Source organism: Phaseolus vulgaris, chromosome 4 (assembly GCF_000499845.2).
Source record: "Phaseolus vulgaris cultivar G19833 chromosome 4, P. vulgaris v2.0, whole genome shotgun sequence".
NCBI classification, from domain to species: Eukaryota; Viridiplantae; Streptophyta; class Magnoliopsida; order Fabales; family Fabaceae; genus Phaseolus; species Phaseolus vulgaris.
Window position 1 is genome coordinate 11951747 of NC_023756.2, and position 15798 is coordinate 11967544.

General features: G+C 33.7%; 2 protein-coding genes across 2 annotated transcripts; both read right to left on the bottom strand.

The window, feature by feature from the left end:
• Positions 1-738: 738 nt before the first annotated feature.
• On the bottom strand, positions 739-3504 carry LOC137838293 (uncharacterized). Its single transcript, XM_068647543.1, has 5 exons — positions 3349-3504; positions 3139-3269; positions 2782-3051; positions 996-1167; positions 739-795 (listed from the first exon to the last, which is right to left on the bottom strand). Exons 1-5 carry the CDS (start codon positions 3502-3504, stop codon positions 739-741), a joined length of 786 nt encoding a protein of 261 aa, XP_068503644.1.
• Positions 3505-4539: 1035 nt separating this feature from the next.
• LOC137837287 (co-chaperone protein p23-2) lies at positions 4540-15798 on the bottom strand. Its single transcript, XM_068646248.1, has 6 exons — positions 15595-15798; positions 15090-15273; positions 13604-13760; positions 5506-5534; positions 5366-5411; positions 4540-4875 (listed from the first exon to the last, which is right to left on the bottom strand). Exons 1-6 carry the CDS (start codon positions 15597-15599, stop codon positions 4844-4846), a joined length of 453 nt encoding a protein of 150 aa, XP_068502349.1. The 5' UTR covers positions 15600-15798; the 3' UTR covers positions 4540-4843.

Below are 15798 nucleotides of genomic sequence, written 5' to 3' on the forward strand. Positions count from 1 at the left end.
CAAATTAGTAAACTATAATCTATTCTATAACTTGTATTGGGTCAAACTAGAGGAGTTGTGGGGTTGGGTTAGTATGCATTCATCATTAATTGTAACCAAACTTGCAAGCATTTGAATCAAGATAATTCATTATGGAATCCGTAAAAATCCCAGGTTCGTGGTTCTAGTAATGTTCATGATTGATGTTTTCATAATATTAATTGTTGTTTCCATAACTGTGTGTTTGTATTGGCTCAAATTAGTAAACCATAATTTATTATGTAACTTGTATTGGGTCGAACTAGAGGAGTTTTGAGGTTGGGTTAGTATGCATTCATTAGTTGTAACCAAACTTGCAAGCATTTGAATCAAGATAATATTTTTATTTTAAAATAAGTGATTTAGTTTCTTTAGTTTTTTATTGTTTAAATGAAGTTCTTATTTATTTTTAAATAAGTGATGTACTTTATAAAATAGTAAAATTTAGTTTCACAATTTATAACTATAACGTTACATGATTAACATTTCGGATTGACGAATCTGAATTCGTACTGTGCATTGTTTGTAATTTGGTTTAACTTGAATGGTGTAATTGAAAAAAAATGTGAAGACTAAGGGAGGAGGCTCACAAGGTGATCGCCTACGTCCCACAGCCTATATTAGAAGAAGAAAAAGACATGTTAATGAAGATGAAGAACATCTTAATGGGAAAATAGTCAATGATTGTTTAAGAGATAAACACACAACAATCATATTATATCAATTTGCAATAACGTATCCCATATCCAGAATTGTCATCCACTTATCTGAACTTATCTGCAAATAGAAGAAAATGTAACAAGTTAATCCAACTCATACACCATTTTACAATTAATAACATCATTCAAAATTAATAGAATTACCATGTGGTCAATTAAAAGTGAATTTTTCAAATATTCATATCGTTCTTCCCCGCCAAACAAATCAATATATTCTTGACATCATTGATAAAGTTCTTTATGCAAGTTCATGTGTACATTAGCCCAAGAATCCTTTCTCATACCCAATAATCCACCAATCGCACGATAGCCACAATGATCGTCAGCCTTAACGTCAACAATATCAACAATGTAAGGATGAATTCCCAGAAAAAATTTATCTAGCATTGGTATTGATTTGGTCGGAGGAGTCTTCGAAATAAATCCCTTGCTACATTTCAAAGTAGAAGAACATCATGTTGTGAAAGAATGGCATCAACATGTTCAAAGTAAGAAAGAATCGCTTCGTTGATCTACCAAATTTACTCTGATGCCCTTTTTGTGCACCTTTTGTTTTTACTTTCTCACTTGGTGGACTGATGAGCATATATTTATTCACACTCAATAGCCTTAATCATAGATTATTAGACTATAATAATAAATAAATCCATTGTTTTAATTAATATTCTTATAATTGAGTTTATTTGGGTCTTATATATTATTATTGTTAATTTTGTGTTTTTAGGGTAAATGATCTGAAGCATCTACCCTTGTGAATGGGCCAAATATGCAAAAGTCCAGGTTGCTTCTTTGAATCAAAACAGAAAACAAATTCTGAGGAGAAGAAAGAGAAAATAAAAGCTACAAGATTCCAGAAACAGAATTGGAAGCAAATCTTCTGCAAAATAAAAAGAATTATGGAAAGTGGGAACTGTTTACAAAATCTAAACTGCAATATTTTCCCAAGATCCTTGGAGCAGAAAAGCCTATAAAAGGACACAAGCATCAAGGAGAAAGAAGGAGCTTCATAGGGTTTTCTTAGTTTCTTTTCTTATTTGTAATTCTTTTGCCTCCGCATGGAAAGCTAAACCTTTTGGTTGATTTCTTTGTGATTCCCCATTGAGTTCTGAGGTTTTGATCAATAAAAGTTTCTATTTTTAATTCTCTATAGCAGTTGTTTTTATTGTCTAATCTCCTGGAAAACTAGTTTTTGTGAGAGGTTGTACTTGAACGCATGATTGAGAGTCTTCCTTATCTTAAACTTTGGTTTCTTAGTTAGTTCATATTGTTCTAATTAATTTCTTGGGCGCATGATTCAAGAGAGAGGAGATAAGCATTCCCATGGAGTATACGCATGGAACAAAGTGGGTATTGATTAAACCGGTAGACGCATGCTTTATTGGTGAGCTTCAGTTGAATTAGGTTTGGCGCATGTTCAATCTAGTTTAGCTCTGCTGAGGATTGAGAAAAGAATAATCTTTAGAGAGCCTGTGAAGAATTCATTGGTGGAAGAACTTGGGAGTCAATCTGCATTCTTTACTGATTCAAATCATCATTTATATTTTCTTGCTAAGCGATCACAACCCCTATTTTGGATTAACAATCATTTTACATTTTGCTTTAACATTTTTATCAATGTGAAAACGACATAACAAATTAGCAGCTTCGGGAAACACAACATTTATTGCATTCATTGGAGCAATATCTTTATCAGTAACCACAACCTTTGGCTATTAATCAACTCTCAAAAACAAACCTCTCAGCTTCTCAAGGGCCCATACAAAGTTATGATGACGTTCTAATGCGAGTAACATAAATGCAACACTAAAGGTCAATCATGTTGAGGTAGCACCAACAACTTCAAACAAGGGCATCCTATACCTATTAGTTTTGTATGTACTGTCCATCATCAATACAATGTTAAAGGCATTCAATAGTTTCACTGAATCAGGGTGTGTCCAAAATAAATCTTGCACAACATTTTTCCTTTCTTCAAACCTAGACCAATTGATATACATATCTCGCTCAACTAACATCATCAATTGTTGCATTTCAGTTCTATCACCTCGTTCTGATTTTCTGTACAAATATCGTGCATTGTAAACTTGCTTTATTGTGGTCACATTTTTTCTCATTATGTTCTTTCATTGTTAGCAAAGTATTTATGGGCTTCACTACACTGTCTGTCATGTCCATAAGCATTAACTTCTTGCTACATGTGAACCTACCAGCATATGGATGAGCAACCAATGTATTTGTCAACGCATGATTATGAGACCCACAAAATAATTTCAATATCCATCCTTCATCATTCTTTACTGGATACCCTTGTAATCTAAAAGAACAATCACATTTCCTAGTTCCACTATCAGTAACTGTAAATCTTTCTTATATTGTTTGTATTTACCTCCTTTCTCATAACCTAATAATACAAATGTCTTCCTTCCTCGTTGGCCAGTTGAAGTATTCGATCTCAATATCACAATAAAAAAAACCAAAGTGAAACGCAACTTTTATAACCCACATCAAGAGTTCATCCCGAATACGAAATACCTACAAAAGTTATCATAACAAATTATTTCATTTAACAATTAACAAACAACCTAAACATACTTTACAAACTTAACTTTACCTCATCTGTAGTAAACGAATTTGTACATTCATATCCCTTCGATATATTGTCTATTGCTTTGTTAGATAATGACTTCTCAATATCGTCATCATGTAGATTGTCCCACACATCAACCCCATCATATAGTTCTTGTTCAAATTCTTCACTATTGTCCATGCTTCTACAAATTAAAAAAAAATGAAACTAAATCATTGCATTCAAGATCCATGAATCCATAAGTCAAACAATTCATTTCGGATCCAGCAATCCATAATTCAAAAAAACCATTTCGGATCCAGAAATCGATAATTTAAAATATGCATTCCCGATCAAGAATTTCATAATACAAAAAAAAAAACATTCTGGATCCACCAATCCGTAACAAAAATTAGGGTTCCGAATTTAGCAATCTGGAAATCAACAATTTATGAAAACTTTGCTTCCAAAACGTCCCTTCATTCGGAAAACAAAAATTAATCAATTCTAGATTGATAAATTCGTAGCACATTACCAGATCTCGATTTTCGATAACCACGAAATCTCCATAACCACCAATGCTCCTAAAAAAACTTAATTCTTACCTTTAAAACTCAAGCAACCCTTCAACAACATAGCCTACTCCTCCACCTTGCTCCAAACAACTACAAAGACCCTCCTCCACCAACAGTTGATATTCAATGAAGAAGGTGAACAATGGCAAAGAAAGTCTAGCATGGTGCCCCTTTTCAAATAATAGGTTAAGATCAATTTTGGAATATTTAAAATTATAGGGGTATAGGAAGAAAAACGTAGAGATGCAGAAAAAAGAAACTTTTGTATTCTATTATGTTTTGATTTTATGGATTTAACATTTTGACTTTATTTTCATATATAATATTTCTAATGTTTGTTTTTATTTAAAAATATCATTATATTTATCATCTATATCTATATCTATTCATTCAATTCACAATTAAAAAACTTGAAAAATAATTCACAATTTAAATCTCGTTTGATAACCATGTTCCGAATTGCCCAAGCCTTCATATTCATATAACAAGGGCAAAGTAGAGATTGTAATATCCATGGGAGTGCAGGAGGAAAACATTGGGTATAAAAGGAAATTCTGAGCAGTTCATCAAATCAAAAGATTTAACCATCAAAAGATCCAAGATTGGAGTCATTTCCCTCGCTAAATCCAATAAAAATGAAATAAAATATGGAAGAATAGCATTTCAAACAAAAGTTGCAAGCTTGAAAAGACACGTATTCAAAGTTAGGGTTGTTTAATCTTACAACAATGTGGTTGAGAAGAATCTTAGATTGATTATATGATGCAACCAGAATTCCTTTCAAAGAAACCCTCAACAGAATAGGTTCCAAGTAGTCACAAAAGATCGAGACTATGTGTTCCAAAGCACTACTTTGATTCTATATACAATGCAGCCAATGATATCACAGTGCATCTTATAAAGTAGTTCAACATGATTCCATGTTCCCGATGCTTCTTATATCTTTGTTAGTACTATAACAGTTACTATCCCCTAGCCTTTTCCAAGTCAGGAAGATCTGCAAATCATAATTATTCATGTCAGCAGGGGAAGAGCACAATAAATATGGAAAATGATTACATCAAATGATTCAATATTAAATAAATAAAACCAAATGATGCAGTTTTTAATACTACAACTACTAACAAATTGTCAATTTTGAGGAAACATTATAACCATATATTAAGACTGTTTGGATAAATTTTTCAAGAAGTACTTATAGGAGAAGAGAATGAGATAAAATGAATTAAACTTCTCTCATAATTTAAAACCAACTTATGTTGTGTGCACTTAAACTTTTACAGAAATCTTTTCATCTAAATTCCCTAGAAGTTGAGGTACACAAGCTGATTTTACCTCTCCTACAAGTTTTTATTGAGAAGCTTTTCCAAGTCTAAAGGACCTCATTATGCATATATTCATTCCATACAGATATTAATATTACAACAAAGGCATGTCACTAAGCAATTGAAAGAATCACTAAAATTTAATACAAAGGGATCACTCACACAACATTCCATCATCATCACTGCTCCCCTCATCTTGATCAACAAACTGCAAAAGAACAAGATACCATTGATTGAGATTAGGTACCAGGTTGTTAAATTTTGTAACTATTGCATGTGGCATGTGAAAAAAATTAGTTTACCCGAGAATCATCATCAGATACCAAATCAGCTGAAAAAGGTCCAACAAAAAGCTTAATCAGATTAGAGCAATACTCACAAGAAGAAAAAAACTATATTGTAATCTGTTAGGGTTTAGAGTTAGGTTTTTAGTAGGACTGAATTGTTTTAGCAGTTATTAATTATTTTAGTAGTTATTAGTAGGGGCAAGGGTAATTGCCTCTAAGCAGGTATTAGCAGAATAAAAAATAAGAGAAGAAGGGGGAGTTTTCGGGAAGTTTTTCTGAAGTGTTTTTCGGGAAGGGAGAGACCAAGCTCTCAACATCTTGGAAGGGAACCTTTATACTCAATCAATTGTACTCAGTTCCTGTGTAATTTGTAATTCCGCATCGGTTCAATTGAATAAAATTCAGTCCTTATTCTCATACCAGTTGGTGCCTATCTTAATCCTCAAGCAACTTATGCAAATAAGAAAACAAGGTTTTCCGACCAATCTGCCATCCAAGGTAAACTACAAAGATCAGGATGCTACAAATGGAATTAAGAATAGTGACGGTGGTGTGAATTGAGAATAAAAATTGAATTTATAGAACTAGATAAATCAGCATAAAAGAACAAGTCAATAAGATAGGCAACATCTTAAGAAAAAGGAATTTTACGAGGTTAATCAGGATGCCTTAAAGTAGTAGTACCAATCATAACAGCTTACTTGTTCCAGAAAAAATGGTGGTTGGGGGAAAGGGGAAGACCAGACAGAGAAGACACAGGAAAAGTATAATATAAAATACTGATGAAACAGAAGAGGGAGGTATAGGTAAGTTGCCATCATCACTACTTGTGGTCAAGGGAGTAGTAGAAAGATGTTAAATACTGTTAGGCAAAAGGATAATGAGAAAGTCTGGAGAGTGTATTATAGAAGAAAACTTAAAAATAAAGAATAATTAGGTGTTTTTGGGGTGGAGTGAATCTGTTGCGGTTGGCCTTTAAATATGGACCAACCAGGTAGGGTGAGGGGCCTTTTTTGGTAGTTTGTTGTCAACAGGTACCTGTGTGAAAGGAAGTGATTCCTTTGTATGTGCTTGTGAATACTTTTGTAGTGCTGGAATACTGATCTTATACTCAAACTTCTACCAATATACCATGTTTAATAGAATTAATACAAAACCATCTCAGTATCAGTGCTATCATAATTAGACTCGTAACAAAATTACAATGCTAATATTCTAAAAGCCCCCTGCCCCTCCCCCCTCCTGTTCAAGCTGACATTCATTAAGCTCTCAGCTTCTTACAAATAACCAAATAAGACGAAAACAACATTCAAATATTGTCAAACTATAAGAAAAAGAGAGACATTATGTATTTTTGATATAACATGAGTACTTTATTTATATTGAGAAAATGAAATTAATACGATAAATAGTGGAGATTTTATATCCTCTAATAATAAAAGGATACGAGAATAAAAAAACAACATTCCTATTAGTACATACATATTTTAGATATTCTTGGTTAAAAATGATCTACGCCTTGTTTCTACAATTATAATGCTTCCCCTATAGCTGGAGCATATAAGTCGTATTTACTCAACTTTTTGCAAATATGATTGATCCTTGGTCCTCTTAGTAACTTGGTGAATATGTCAACCAATTGTGCATTAAAGTTGACAAATCTAGAATTGATATATCTCTAGACTCCACTTTTTCTCTTATGAAATGACAATCTACCGCAATATGTTTGGTCCTCTCATGAAAGAGAGAATTAGAGGCAATGTGTAATGTTGTCTAGTTTTCACATATATGGTGTATTTGAAAACATTCTTCAAATTTAAGCATATTGAGGAATTGTTTGACCATGTGTTCACAAGTAATGATGTCATTACCCTTTATTCTGCCTTTTCACTTGATATTTTCATAACATCTAGTTTTTTTACTTAACAGATATTAAGTTACCTCCCACAAGTACACAATACCTTGAAATGAAACGTCTATGGCTTAGTGACCCCGCCTAGGCGGTGTCAGAATACCCAATAATTTGAGTATTTTCCTTGTCTACATAAATGAAGCCTTTGCCAAGAGCATTCTAAATTACTTTAGGATTCGTACGACTACATCACAATAACCTTCACAAAGAGAGTTTAAAAATTGACTTACTATGTTCACTACAAATGTGATGTCAAAATGAGTATCAGTAAGGTAATTTAGGTTATTAACTAGTTGTTTGTATCTCCCAAGGTTAAAATATAGTTCTTCTTTGTCAGGTACAAGTTTGACACTTGGATCCATTGGTGTGTCCACAAGTTTAGCATTACCATCCTTGTTTCTTCTAGAATGACTAGAGCATATTTTCTTTTGAGATATGACCAAGTCGTCCTTGGACTGTGCAACTTTTATACCAAGGAAATATCTCAAGTATCAAAGATCTTTTGTTCAAAATTGTTCAAGATATTGTTTTAGTTGGAGAATACGCTCCTTATCATTTCCTATGATAACAATGTCGTCCACATGTACAATGAGGTAGATACATCTTTAGGGAGAATGACGATTAAATAGAGAATGATCAGCATCACTTTACATCATCCCAAACTACTAAAAGACAGTTCAAAATCATCCAAACCATGTATAGAGTGATTGCTTGTGGCCATATAAGGACCTGAAAAGATGACATACTATATCAAATGACTCCCCCTGAGCAACAAATCTAGGAGGTTGCACCATGTAGACTTCCTCACCAAGATCACCAAGTAGAAATGCATTTTTTTATGTAAACCCGAAACAGTGTTCAATGACGAATAGTTGCAATTCAGAAAAGACAAATAGATGTCCCTTTGGCAACAAGAGAAAAAATGTTTGTATAATCTTGACCATAGATCTATTTGTAATCTTTGGCAACTAGACAAACTTTATATTGATTAATTTCAACATCAGGGTCTATTTTTAGAGTGTACAACCACTGACACAAAACAATTGATTTTCTAAGTGGAAGAGAAACCGACTCCCAAGTACCACTACTTTGAAGGGCACATCTCATCAATCAACACTTGTCATTGTCACCACCCTACATGAGATAAAGCTTCACTTGTAGTAGGAATAAGAACAAAAGATAACAAGACAAACAAGTATAATGTGTGGATGGAAATTCATTGTATTTGGTGTATCCAAAGTTATTATAAATATGAGATCCTAAGGGGGGGAAATTCACTCTTTCAAATTCATTCTAATTTCTTTGTATTTTTCTCAAGTTGGTATCAGAACCCACTCTGCCTCTATGTTAAGCAAAGGAATTGTCATCAAATGTATGCACCATCCGCTGCCGTCTACCATTGTCCAGAACCAGCATTGTCCTCCGACACTTAGGTCATGTGTGCCTCGAGGAGCGCAACCCAAACCTAATAGTCGCAAATCTACCCTAGGTGAGTGTGTCTTAGGCACCACCTTGTTGTGGTCAAAATATTTCTGGTCCACCATTGTTTGACTCGCTGGAGCACTTTAAGCTCATATTTACCCTCTATTCTCTGTTTCGATACCATTTGGTAAGTCTTCTAGTGTTGATCACGCTTTCTCTCACTTGAAACCCTAGGTTGCCTTTTGTTGTTCTTTGTTGCACTAGAAGACTATGTCCTTGCCTCTACAACATGTCTTTAGGGACTATCGCTTCTTCCAAGACTCCTCCTTGACTATAGTTATACTTTTTCTCCAATGGCCAAACTGACTATTGTCAGACTTTTCCTTGCCATGGCAACTATTCGTCATTGGCCCTTCATCAATTAGATATTAAAAAAAAATTGTTGCATGGAAATCTAGAAGAGGAGGTCTACATTGAGCAACCTCCTGGGTTTGATGCTAAGGGAGAGTTTGGTTTGGTTTGTTAGTTGTGCCACTCTCTCTATGGTCTCAAGCAATCTCCAAGTGTTTGGTTTAGAAAGTTCAGCCACATTGTACAATCCTTTGGGCTATAATGCCTGGTGTGGCAGACCACTCTGTTCTTTATTGTCACACCTCCCCAAGAAAATGTGTACTTAATAATGTATGTTGATGATATAGTTATTATAGGAAATGATGCTTCTAAAATCTCTCAGTGAAAGGAACATTTTTGCAATCATTTTCAAACCAAGGATCTTGGAAATCTCAAATATTTTTTGGGGATAGAAGTAGTCTAATCAAAGGAAGGAGTTGTAATCTCTCAAAAGAAATATGCTCTTGACATCCTAAAAGAGATAGGTATGATTGATTGTAAACTAGTGGAGTGTATCGTGGAACCAAATTAGAAATTAATGGTAGAATAGGGAAAAGTTTTCTTTGTTCCGGAAAGATATAGAATACTGGATGGAAAACTTTTTTATCTCACTATTACTAGACTAGATTTGTCTTTTGTAGTTGGTGTTGTGATTCAATTCATGCAAAATCCTTGTATTGATCACTAGGATGATGTCATCCATATTCTAAGATATCTCAAAAAAGGCTCCAGTCCAGGACAAGAACTACTTTGTGAAGATAAAGGGAATACCCAAATCTTTGGATATTACGACGCTAATTGGGCTAGTTTTCCTATGGATAGATGATATGCTATAGGATATTGTGTTTTGCTTGGAGGAAATATTATCTCTTGGAAAAGCAAGAGACAAAATATTGTTGTCTGATCATCTGTTGAAGTTGCGTAAAGAGAAACGCTATCCCTCACTTGTGAGCTTATATGGAAAAATAGTTCCTCCAAGAATTAGATTTATAAAGCAATGGCACCCCTCACCTGTGAGCTTATACAAGTAAAATAGTTCCTCCAAGAGTTAGATTTTTTTTGTGAGATTCAACCAATGAAGATGTATTATGATAACCAAGTTGCTCTCCACATTGATTCCAATCCAATTTCCATGAGGACTAAATCCATTGAAATTGACAATCATTTTATTCGAGAAAATTCGAATCCAATTTGTTGTCCAAGGAAATCTACATTGAGTTTATGGGGTCAAATGATCAACTAGCGGATGTATTAACAAAATCCTTGAGAGGACCTTGGATTGAATTTATTTGTTCCAAGCTTGGCACATACAATTTGTATGCTCCAACTTGAGGGGGAGTGTTAGAATATGTAGTCTTAAATAGAATTATGTAAAGGTGTTGTGTGTTGTGTTGTACCTAGTTCCTAGATATATCTTTCTAGATTCTCTTCTCTTCTCTCTCATACATTGTATTTGGTGTATCCAAAGTTATTATAGATCCTGAGAGGGAAATTCACTCTCTCAAATTCATTCTAATTTCTTTGTATTTTTCATGTGTGGAAAAGTGACTACATATGTCTTCATTAGAAGGAGCAGGTGTATAGTATCGGACAAACTCAAAGAAAAAGACAACAATAGGCACAAAATACTAATCAAGATCAAGTGATAAAAATCAATATTGTTTTTGAGAAAAAATGGCATCCTAGGAAGACACATTTGAACAACCAAGGAGAAAGTTTATCTAGAACAAGTGTGAAGTTTATGTACAAAACATATGGTACCAAAAACTATGGAGGAAGATTGTATAGAGGGGAATGAGGAAAAAGACAAAGTGGGGTACCTAGTCATTAAGGATTGATGATAGCATCATATTAATAAGATAACATGTTATTAGGACAACATCCCCAAAAAAACGTTGAGGAAGATGACTGTGAGCAAGTGTCTGAATAGTTTCAATAAGATGTCAACTTTTGTATTCAACTACTTCATTTTTTCGAGAAGAGTGAGGGCACGATGTTTGATGAAGAAAACCATTGGATGCCATGAACTGCTGGAATTGGTGAGACAACATAATCGTAGGAATTAATTCAATATTGGTAGAGAAATGGGATTTTTAGCCCAAATCACTTGACCATAACCTGATTTCTAAAGCCTGAGATGAATAGTGAGACTCGTCCATCTTCTCAATACTAACAATATGGTTAAAAAAAATGGGTGAATATGTCGTGGGTTTTGGAAGACATTCTTTTTCTCGAAATATAGAAAAATAATAATAAAATAATCAGAGAGAGAAATTAGATCAAACCACAATCAAAAGTGCTCTCACAAATTTAATTTCATTCAGAATCCAAAGTACACATTGCAAGACAAGGTATAGCTATTTATAGCCAAATAGGACTGGAAATTACAATGAAATTCAATGCCAAATTCTAGTGAAATGAAATGCAAATGTGGCTTCTCAAGCACACTTGGCACTGACTGAAAATTCAAATGGAAATGGAGAGAAGAATTCAAATTTAAAATTAAAAAATTATATCCTAGAAAATCCTTAATTGGCTGTATTTGAAGGAGGCATTTTCCATGCCTTGTTCATGCCTCTTGAATACACATGCTTTACTTGCTTGCTTTGAACCCTTGGATGACCAAATTTGACTCCAAGAATTTTGTTTGCTTGTTCTCACCTTGGCTTTGTCTTCTTTATTGTACTGTAATTATATATGTGCAAATGGGTTTGGAAAAGACACATCTAAACCTATTTACTAATATTAAATTCACCTCTCTTACAAATATTTACAAAGTCCAAAAGTACAAAATAAAGAAGATGAATATTTTGTTGAGCATGAAACACATGTCTTGACTTGCTTCTAGTAATCCTTCTAGAAATGTGGTGTTCTTGCTCATTTTCTTTTCTATCATTCATGCACTAGTCGTGACTTGGGTGTGGTTGGTCGGTCGTCAAGTGTCGCCATTTATGAGGGTACATGGGTAGGTGATTCGTCTCGACATTTGTATTATTGGATAGATTAGTTCACGCAATCCCAACCCTATGCTTGCTAGAGCAAATGGAGGTTGCCAGAAAACTCATTGGAAAACTTGTTGAAGATGGTACCCGAACAATACATGCAATCTTGAGAGAAAGGTTAATGAAATTAAAATCCTCTGGAGAGGGTGGGTTTACTAGACAACACAATTTTGAAAAAAATATGCTAAATACCATGTCCAACTATAGGAAAGAGAGAAACATTGAGCTAAAACCATGTATTTCTAAGACAACACGGATGCTTTATTTATATTGAGAAAACAAAATCAATATAATAAATAGAGGAGATTGATATCCTCTAATAATAAAGATATGATACATGAATAAATAGAAACATATATAATCTAGATATTTCTAATTATAAAGGATTTATGTCTTAGTTCTATAATTATAACAAATATAAATGACTTCATAAACCACAAAATGTGTGAAGAATCTGACAGAGACTAAGCATAACGATGTCTGGAACAACACAGCAAAAGAAAACAGGTTCTAGAAAGAGTTGCTACAAAAAAGGTAATGAATTGGTTGAGCAAAATGAGCATGCCCAAGATAAGAAAGACATCAGCTAGAATCAACTCACCCAATAAATATGCATTAGAGAACACGTGGTCTGATGGACAATTGAACCTTCAACATCATAATCACATCACATCCATACCCTAAAAGAATTGTTCAGGTGCAATTTGAGATACAAGCTTGGCTGCTATCTAGGCTTTTATGGATCTTTTATTATTGTGAAGGTTTTCTTAAGGGTAACATAAGAGATAGAAAAGCTAAGGATTCTGGATTGATATTCAAACTCTTACCTATTCTGATCCCCTCTTAATAGTCAAATTTAGTTTATATTTTATCTTTATTAGGAAACCATGTTTCCAGACATTTTACCCAAAAAATAGTATAAGAAAAAATAAAATGCCAAGTCTAAATAACATAGAAATAGAAGCATGCACAATGTAATAAGAAAGAAAAAAATTAATAGAAGATGCTAAGGTTGCAATTATTGAACCGTTCATGCAAATATCCTTTCATAAAGAGGAAGATCTAGAAAAAAAAGTTAGCAATTTCAAGATGATGATGATGATGATAATGAATAAAAGAATATGTTAATCCCTATTGTGGGATAAAGGTGAAAACAAAACTATCATCATTTTGTAGAACTTGTGGTTTTAATAACTCTCAAGTATAATCATGGTGAAAAGGTTTCTCTTCCAAATGAAATCTAGAGCAAATTTGAAAGAGGGATCACTAAATGCATTGATGGCCACAGAAATATGAATTCTCACATTTAATTACATACAAAGTAAAAAATTTAAACATATCAGAAAAATCTAGCTTCCAAGGGAAGTTATGATTTACAGAAGCTTACAAGTTGACTCTTCATCTTCATCACACCATTTGTTCCAATCAACCTTCAGGTACGGAGCAGGTTTCTCTTCAGACTTCAATAGCCTCTTCCACCAACCTTTTTCTCCTTTCTGAACTGAGCATAGTATGTTTCTTAAGCCAGATTTAGTTTTACAACCCTACACACCATAATGAAAAATTTATGGATACGACCACCAAACCTTTTCTTTTAAAAAGTTTGATATGGAAAAAAAATAGGAAACCTACTAGAGGCAAAACAAAAACTTTCGAGTCACATTCTCTATAGAGAAATTTATTTTACCACCAGATCTCTAACTTTTAGTAAAATATTTAAGTAGTTTCATATTTATTCAACTTCAATAGAACCTTAAACAAAAACACAATTTATTTAAACTTAAAACAATGCATGATTAATATATGCATAATATGAAAATAAATCTCACAGGCTGTTCCATATAGCATAACAATTTTGCTTGATAGAGTGATAAAGACTCAACAAAAGAAACAACAATGGGGATTAGAGCTATAGGCACTAAACTCTTATAAAGAGGCAGGTAAAAGAAAAAGAAGAGCAACAATGTAATATAGCACATGATTAGGGACAACACGAGGTGGCAATGATTGGTTTCGGTTGGAGGTATTGACCAAAATTTTAGGTGATATTGGTGTTTAATGAAGTCATAATAGTGAATCAATGACAAAGTACTGACACTTCTTCATAAAATAAGTTGCTCACTTCAGTTGTAAATAATTCTTCTTCCGGTGTATCAAGGTTAAATGCTAAGTTATTAGGTGAAGACACGGCAATAGTTTAATGTCTTTTACACTGTACATAAATATGTTAAATGAAAAGTATACTACAACATAAGTTGCATGCATTAATGCTGCATAAGTATTCAAATCTCGTCAATGAAAGGCAAGGCAAGGATTGACAGACCATAGTTTCATGCTAAAAAATACATATGGAATAGTATTCAGGATTTAAAACTTTCCATAATGCCTGGTATATTAACAACAAATGATCATTGTCGACCAAATTACCATAGAGAAATTGTAAAACTGAAGGTGAGATTAGAATAGGGGAAACCCCAAACCCAAAGGTTGGAACAGTTTCAACATAACAAGATTAAAAGGAAGCATTTCATCAAATATTTTTTGCGAAAACAGCGCCCAACAATCTCAAAAGCTAAGAAGGGCACAACTACTTGCAGTCCAAGAGGCTAAATTACTATCAAAAGCTGAACGATTCCATGGACAAAAAGAAAAGGAGAGATAAAACTCGTAAGAAAATACCAAATAATTGTAATTAGAAAACACACAGCCAGCCCAAATCCTTCAAAAATCAGTATACTCAAAAGCTACAATCACCACTATCCTTACACAATCGCAAAACAAGATTTCACACAAAGCATGCACAAAATCAAATAAACAGTTTGGCATTTTTCTAATGTGAAGAATGTGATCAAACAAAGCCATAATCCCCTCACCTCAGGTTCAATGGATCCATAAAGTTCCAAGCTAAAGCTGTAGGATTCATCTTGAACCCCCGAAGCAGAGAAACTAAACAAACCCTGAGGCTCACACTTCACAGAAACATCCTTGGCATCAGGTAGAGCAACAGTAAGGTAAACCTTATCAGAACGTTGAGCCCACAGAACTTCAGGATGGCGACTAATCTCACACAAGAAAAAAAAAAACACAAACTTTCAATGACATTACAAATAACTGGGTAAATTGCTCAGAATATTAAACTCTTACAAGTTACAACCAAATGGGTCAACGATATTCCAATGTTTTTCCCACAAAAAGATGTGAAACAAAAGCGGCAGAGGCAATATAGAAATGGGGTGGTGATAAAAAATAAGTTAGCTTACAAGTTAGGAAGTTTTCTTTCTTCGGGTCGTAGCAGAAATTAGAAAAAGCTTCGGATTTTAGTGGTAAGTGAAACAATGAAATGAGAACAAAGAAAAGAAGAAGAAACAAAGAAAGAACCTCATTTGCTGTGTGAGAAGGTCAAATGCGAGAGGAAGAGTGTTCAGAAGAAAACGAAATGTTTAAGGTATTGTAATGACTTCAAGACAGCCTGAAGCCTCGTTCTTGCCTCTTTGATCTCTCCTTGCTTGTGAGTGGTTCCTCCTCAACCTACAACCTACAAATATTCCTTTGCAGTCTCTTTGTTTTCTTCTTTTCTTATTT

Excerpts from the sequence above, each read along its gene's own strand:
- LOC137838293 (XM_068647543.1), bottom strand. The coding sequence starts at position 3,504 with ATGGACAATAGTGAAGAATTTGAACAAGAACTATATGATGGGGTTGAT. Across the intron at positions 3,270-3,348 it reads ATTCGTTTACTACAGATGAG|GTATTTCGTATTCGGGATGA; the intron begins GTAAAGTTAAGT and ends TAACTTTTGTAG. Across the intron at positions 3,052-3,138 it reads GAAGACATTTGTATTATTAG|ATTACAAGGGTATCCAGTAA; the intron begins GTTATGAGAAAG and ends TTGTTCTTTTAG.
- LOC137837287 (XM_068646248.1), bottom strand. Across the intron at positions 13,761-15,089 it reads ATGGATCCATTGAACCTGAG|GGTTGTAAAACTAAATCTGG; the intron begins GTGAGGGGATTA and ends TATGGTGTGTAG. Across the intron at positions 5,535-13,603 it reads TGAAGATGAAGAGTCAACTT|CTGATTTGGTATCTGATGAT; the intron begins GTAAGCTTCTGT and ends GACCTTTTTCAG.